This window comes from Eschscholzia californica, unplaced genomic scaffold, assembly GCF_041429995.1.
Source record: "Eschscholzia californica isolate CP2 unplaced genomic scaffold, dmEscCali1.0.p SCAF_3, whole genome shotgun sequence".
Classification (NCBI taxonomy): Eukaryota; Viridiplantae; Streptophyta; class Magnoliopsida; order Ranunculales; family Papaveraceae; genus Eschscholzia; species Eschscholzia californica.
The window spans coordinates 24,916,954-24,923,824 of NW_028238420.1; the positions used below are offsets into that span (position 1 = coordinate 24,916,954).

Consider the following 6,871-nt stretch of genomic DNA (forward strand, 5'->3'; position numbering starts at 1 on the left):
AAAAGTCATCTTTTTCTCTTTAACTCATGTGTTTTAAAGATTGAGATATAAGTCAGTGGATTTTCTTTAACCAGTTTGTTTCTCTCTCCCTCTCTACATATTTTTGTGTTTTTTGTCTCTAGAGATTCACTAATTGGCCCAATTTACCCTGTAAATACAGCATATAATGCCATCACAGCTGAACTGGTTAGTCTAGTTGTATGTACAGCAACAAAAGAAGCTCGAAATACTGCATTCCAACTGTACTGCTACGTTTAATTCAATATATAATATCATCCGAGCTACTCTGCTCTAACATTACTAGTTCATAAATATTTTGTTATGACAAGTATGTTAATAACATAATAGATAAGACGAGACCATTCATTAGATACAAAAAAAATACAAGATACAAGATACAAGATAAGAGTTGAGCTCCTAATGCAGATCGAAAGAAAGTATAGAAAAGTAAGTGGGAAGAACACAACTTCCATTCCTGATACCAACAAACATCTAAAAGACAAGGACAAATGTAACTGATCTTAATCATATAAGAACTTCCAAATAGAACTGCTTCAATGGAGAAACAATATCCTCCGGTTCAAACAATATTTGCTTTTAACTAAGTTTGATAGAAATAGCAACTTACTTGTTCTTCGGTAAAATAGATAACACGAAAGCATTTTTGGTAAACTTTGAGAATGATATCGGCTCCACCAACCAGAAGTCCTGAAACAATCTCCACCCAGTGAACTCCTACTCTTACGATAACAGCAAAAGGGTAAAATATCAATTCAAGAAAGAGTTTTCTGGAAAACGTAAAACATAATTTACTGTGTTTTTTCTTACTTCTTCATCTTTGGGTATCTCCCATTACTGCAGGCAATGAAACATGCTGAACTGAATATATAATCATCTCAAGCTCCTCAATGTTGGTCATGCGCTCAAAAGATTCCACGGTCTAGTTTTTGTACAAAATGCATTTTATTTTCATTTCAAGCTACATAAAGCAGCAAAAAATCAATCACTTCGACTAGGTAAATAAAAGAACTTACAGTTGTTTAATGTAGACATGAGCACCAGCATCCATATAGGTAAAGTCGACCAGTATACTGCCATGCACTCGCTAGATTGTCTTCCTTATCTCCTTCAAGGTTCTATCTTTGAAGTGACGATCTAGAGAAAAGCTCCACTTTGCAACTTTTACGTCAAAGATTCACATCATAAGATAACTTTCTGATGGATTTAAATCGAATTACACCATCAAGTTATGAACTTTATTCATTACCAAGCCTCTCTCAACCATTTGATCCCAGAATAGACGCAGGACATCGCAATCTGCAGCATATGAAGCATTGTGGGAATCATATATTTTAGGAGTTACCAGTAAATTCCTCTTAGCCATCTCATCAAACATTTCCGAAGCTGTGATCAGTTTCCCATCTTTTAGATATGCATATGCAAGACTAGTGTACACAATTGTATCACCAACTATACCCTTCGCTTGCATAAAATTGAACATTTTCTGAGCACGTTCAATTTTTCCCCTCTTACATAATCTACGTATTAATGCCCTGTAAACTGATACATCTACACAAACGCCTCTTTCCATGAGCTCATCAGGAAGTCTTTGAACGCAATCTTCATTCTTTTGGTTGCAGTAACCATCCACCAGCCATGTATAAACACTATAACTTGGAGAATATCCTGTAAAATTGTTGGCAATTCAAAATAAATAAGTAGAAAATCTATAGAACCCCGGGCACACTTAAAATAATATACACATAAAGAAAATAAAATTTGGAGGTATTAGCCATTAAACTTCCAAAAAGAGAAATGAACCCCGAGAAATACATTTCTAACAAGATTGAAATCCAAGAAAGAGTAACTAAATTTTCTATTTTGGATATTGTTGTCTCTTTCTTAACGGAATATTACCTGGTGCATGAAGGTTCCTTCAGTTTATATCCTAGCCTAGAAGTTTTACAGGATACAACATGTGTTGTAAGATACAAGTTGGTTTTTGAGCTTATAAATACTGAAGGAACTAGTCAAACTGAGAAATCCTTTCTATAACCTGAGCTATTAAATACCACCGGTCATCTCGCCAATCGTCAAATATCACTTGTCAAGAAAATTTGATACAGGATAATCCTAGACGTGTGGCAAGACATATATGACATCAATCCCCGATGGCCTGATACTCAAATAATTATGCTACCAGTTTTTCGCCTAAATATTTATTAGTCCACATTTGCAGTTTTAAATCAACGACGTTCTAAAATACCTGCATCAAGCATGCTAAAGAGGAGTTGTTTTGCTTTGTCCATTTCCTTGACATTGCAAAACCCATGAATCAAAGCTTTGTAAGTGAACTGATCAAGAGTCAATCCAGTTTCCAACATCTTTGTCCTAACTCTCCACGCAGACACCATATCACTTTTCTTGCAATAAGCATTGATCAAGGTGTTACAGGTGATATTGTCAGGTTCGACCTTCTTTTCATTCATTTCATTCAAGAGATGATTTGCGGCCTTCGTATTGCCTTCCTCACACAACTTACGAAGGATTGAATTGTAAGTAACAATCCCTGGTTGCAACCCCTTCGACTCCATTTCTTCACGCAACCTCAACGCTTCGTCTAGGCTGTTCACTCGACAATATCCATCAATGAGTGTTGTGTATGTAACCTGGTTAGGATCAGCTCCTTTCATTTCCCTAAAGAACCTCAAAGCTTCTCTCAGTCTACCTTCTTTACAGAACCCATAAATAAGCGTATTATAGGTGACAATATCAGGATTTATTCCTTCTCTTTCCATTCTCTCTTGAACAGCCAAAGCTTCATAGTGCATTCCCTTCTTACAGAAGAGTGAGATCAATGTGTTGTAAGAGAAACGATCTAGAAGAATACCATTTGATTCCATCTCGTTCACTAATTTTTCTGCCCTCTCCACATCTCCCGAATTACAACAAGCATGGATCAAGACATTATAGATATGAATATTAGGAACTATCCCAACTAGAAGCATCTTTTTGTAAGTTTTCCATGTTTTATCAGTGAGTCTGGCCTTCACCAATGCATTCAAGAGCACAGTACAGGCCTGAGTATGAGGAATTAACCTGTTAAGTTTCATTTGTTCAAAGACTTGCATCGCGTCTTGAATCATCTTTGACTGCGCATAGAAAATAACAAGCCAACTCAGGATGTGCGAGTTCGCAATCGGGTCACTGTGGGTACTTATAAGCGAATTTAATACAGAAGGAGATGAAAGAAAATCCTTCAGAGCGATCCTCTCAACCATGTTTTGTGCGGTTTTAAATTGTTTTTGAGTGGTGAGTAAATGAATCATAATCCAATTAGATTGCAGGGAATGCTTGTATTGTGGAATGCATTCTACCCATTTGAAAAAATCCAATGGAAGATATCCATCTGCTGATAGCTGTAGTAAAATCTCATTCATGGTTGTGGATGTGAAGCTAGAACCTATCCCAGGCTTCAGTAGATTGCTCCAGTTTCCCTTCAATACTACCGCGAATATGCCCCAAAAGAAGTGAGTCTCTTTCTTCCAAGACATGACACAAGCCATTAGAGAAATTGTCTTGCTCTTCTAAAAATTCTACAATACATAAAATCATCAGGTCACTTCGCTGGGTTACCTAAGCATGGAATTCAGTAAACGTAGATTAATATTAGATACCTACCACTCTGACGGGTCCTACTACCATGATTAAAAACTCAAAACCATATTCAATAACCATTAGTTAACAATTTACGAAGTATTGCTGACGTCAAAGTAACGAGTTAGTGTGATATTCATCTGTTCAAATCAGATTGAAGAAGAAAGTAGATAGCATCAAAGTCAGATGGAGAATCAACCTCCACAAAGAATGACAGATACTCGGAGAGACATCAGAACAGAGAAAAAAGAAAATGCTGTGCAAACAGTGCAATAAAGCTGGGGACGGAAAAATCTAGGGATCCAACGTATTTTGCGAAAGGATTACATAAAAGTATCAAGTAATGGGTTTAAGTCACCACTTTTTGTCTCTTGGGTCATTGACTAGCGAAAATGAGGAGTTATTTTCAGCTTCTTTTTGTCATCAGCATTGTTCGCACTGAATTTGGGAGATTCAAGATTTTTCTATGTTGCTAAACAGATGTATAATGGTAACAAGCAAGGAATGAAATTTCGTTTTCGGTGGAAATTTCAGTAGGCATGGAAATGGAAATATTTCTATCATTTCGACCGAAATATTACGAAATTTAATTCCTTGATAACAGGCGTATTAATGGGTTACCAAGTGGAATTAAAATCCATCATCCCGCTCACCGAAATTAAGATGGCCTTGAGCAGAAATCATAGAAATAATCTGACAAACTAGAAAACATGATATTTGCCCTAATTTTTATTTCAGTTGTTTACCTTCTAATCAGAACCCAGTATGTACAAGAGTTAAATTCATAGATTTTGAGCAATACCCCTCAGCAAAATTTGAGCAGAAATCATTGAAGTAATCTGACTATAAAAGTGAAGTTTTTTTTATCTACCAGATATCAAAGATCAGTCACTAAACAAAACCTTAAAATAACAATCAGACAGATAGTCTTACCTCTGTTTCAACAGAGTTAACTTTGCACAAATGAACTACCACTGAAACAAGCTTTGCTGTGTCTACAATAAATGAAGGCTTCTCACAGAAACTGCTTTCTAGGGTTTTCCAGTTCCTTCCTTCAATTAAAGAATCGAATTACAAATATTGATGACCTTATGAAGAAAATGCTATTGAATTAGGGTTTTGTACAGGAGATTAAGTGATAATGTCTTAATGTCGAAAAATATACTAATCAGTATTGTAGTTGGGTGGGGGTTGTGGCTTCACGAAGACGAGGATTGAATTTAGGGTTTGATAGTTTGATAAGCAGATAAGGAATGGGTTCTGATTCTGCTTGAGATGAAGTATAAACGTAGGATAACCAAAATTCAGAAAACCAAATGAAATGCCGTCAAGCGGGAAGAACAGAAGTTGCCTATGTGTGGAACTTTGGTTTCATTTTTTGACTATGAATTATTAGTTTTAAATACAAAATTAAAATTTGATAGTATTTTTGAAGGCCAGCAGTTTGAGGAAATCAAAATAGTTTCTTGGGTATGAAGACTTTATAAAAAATTGGTCAACTTTAATTAACCAATATATTTTCTAATTGTTAGGGGGAAAACAAATTTGTTGACCATTTCATCTCCATTCCTGCACGGGTCGTCGAAATCCAGCCACCACCATCATCACCAAAATCGGGCCACCACTGTCATCACCAAAATCAGGCCACCACTGTCATCACCAAAATCCGATCACCACCATCATCACCAAAATCCGGCCACCACCATCATCATTTGCATCTTTCTCTCTCTCCCTCTCTCTCTCTCTCTTTATCGCTCTCTCACTATATCTCGTTCTCTCTCTCATTGTATTTCGATTTCTCCGATCACCAAACCATAATACTCGGTCTCACTCTCATTCCTCCTAAACTCTCTCTCTCTCGTAGTTTCAGAATTCGTGGTCGGTCGGCCCACTAAATGTTTTGTGGTCGACCGACCAACGAAATCTCGTGGGTCGACTGTCTACGAAAAGTTTGTGGTCGGTCGACGACGAAACCCTCCTCGAGGTCTTGTTCCGGCGAAGGAAAAGCTTTCCTTCGCCGGAACTGTATGAGATTGAGAGAGAGAAACTATAAGAGAGGGAAAGAGTGAAGAGAGGGGGAAAAAACCAAAAAGAGAAAATGGTGGTGGTTGTGGCCGGAGGTGCTTTTCCTTCGCCGGAACTGTATGAGAGAGAGACTATGAGATTGAGAGAGAGAAACTATAAGAGATGGAGAGAGTGAAGAGAAGGGGAAAAAAACAAAAAGAGAAAATGGTGGTGGTTGTGGCCGGAGGTGGTGGCCGGAGAAGAAGAAATGTTTTTTTCCCCTTAGAATTTGTTTCTCCGGAAAATCTCCAAAATTTCACATCTTCCCTTTAGAATTTTTCACCCCGGAAACTATTTTGATTTCCCCAAAGCGTTGCTGGCCTTCTCGAAAGAGAAAGAATTTTGAAAAGATAAAAAAAATAGAAAAATAAAAGATTTAAAACAATTAACGTCTAAAAAATAAATTAATTTACTAAAACAAAATTTAAATAATAAAAAAGAAAAAATATTGGGAGGAAACCTTATTTTGTGGATCCACCCAATTATGATCGTTGGGGAACTACTCTCTGACAGTCATAATTGGAATTGGGAGCCCGAGATGGTGGGGCTCCCAGCCGCACGGGGAGACCAGCCTCGAGGCTCTCCGGTCGGAGGGTCGGTAGCCCCAGTCCTTTAACATTTGAGTTGTCCTAACAAGGCCTAGGTTTTTTTTGTCAAGAACAGAAGACAACCTTTCAAAAAAAAACAACAAAAGACTCATTATGCACCTCAAAAGCATATACATTTTAGTGAGAGTTGTGCTAGATAAATATTTCGGTAACTATCTGCTAAAACCTAAGTACCTATAGTTCAAAAAAAAGAAAAAAGTTAGAAAAAGAAAATCTAGTTCCCAAATCTAGTGATTAATAAGATAGAAAATGAACTAAAACTATTCCAGTTTATTATCTCTCTACAAATCTAGTTCCCAAACCAGTGATTAATAAGATAGAAAAAATTCATAGAGATTTTTCGCAAGGTCGTGACGGATATAAGAAAAAATTATATTACTTGAATGGGAAAATACTTAAGAAAAGTTTGAAATGGGATGGTTTAGATATCCGAAATATGGGTCGGGTGAATATGACATTGGATGGAAAACTAATATGGAGGTTTCTTAGTGAAAGCTTTATGGGTGAAGTTACTATAGGTCGAGTACAAAACAATTTTTTGA

General features: G+C 36.8%; 1 protein-coding gene across 5 annotated transcripts; it reads right to left on the minus strand.

Annotated features, from left to right (window-relative positions):
• Positions 1 to 230: 230 nt before the first annotated feature.
• Positions 231 to 5,112, minus strand: LOC147549164 (Tetratricopeptide repeat (TPR)-like superfamily protein). Of its 5 annotated transcripts, none has more exons than XM_086669015.1 (6): positions 4,591 to 5,112; positions 2,267 to 3,636; positions 1,035 to 1,686; positions 814 to 940; positions 629 to 708; positions 231 to 492 (listed from the first exon to the last, which is right to left on the minus strand). In XM_086669015.1, exons 2-3 carry the CDS (start codon positions 3,564 to 3,566, stop codon positions 1,235 to 1,237), a joined length of 1,752 nt encoding a protein of 583 aa, XP_086525141.1. In that variant the 5' UTR covers positions 3,567 to 3,636; positions 4,591 to 5,112; the 3' UTR covers positions 231 to 492; positions 629 to 708; positions 814 to 940; positions 1,035 to 1,234. The 5 variants fall into 5 exon arrangements, with proteins under 5 accessions (XP_086525141.1, XP_086525139.1, XP_086525140.1 ...); XM_086669013.1 differs by having other exon boundaries at positions 2,267 to 3,596; positions 4,591 to 5,043; XM_086669014.1 differs by having other exon boundaries at positions 829 to 940; positions 2,267 to 3,596; positions 4,591 to 5,032.
• Between the last annotated feature and the right edge of the window lie 1,759 nt (positions 5,113 to 6,871).

Coding starts and splice junctions, on each gene's coding strand:
- LOC147549164 (XM_086669012.1), bottom strand. CDS start 3,566: ATGGCTTGTGTCATGTCTTGGAAGAAAGAGACTCACTTCTTTTGGGGC. Junction 1,687..2,266: donor CTTTAGCATGCTTGATGCAG/GTATTTTAGAAC, acceptor ACAATTTTACAG/GATATTCTCCAAGTTATAGT.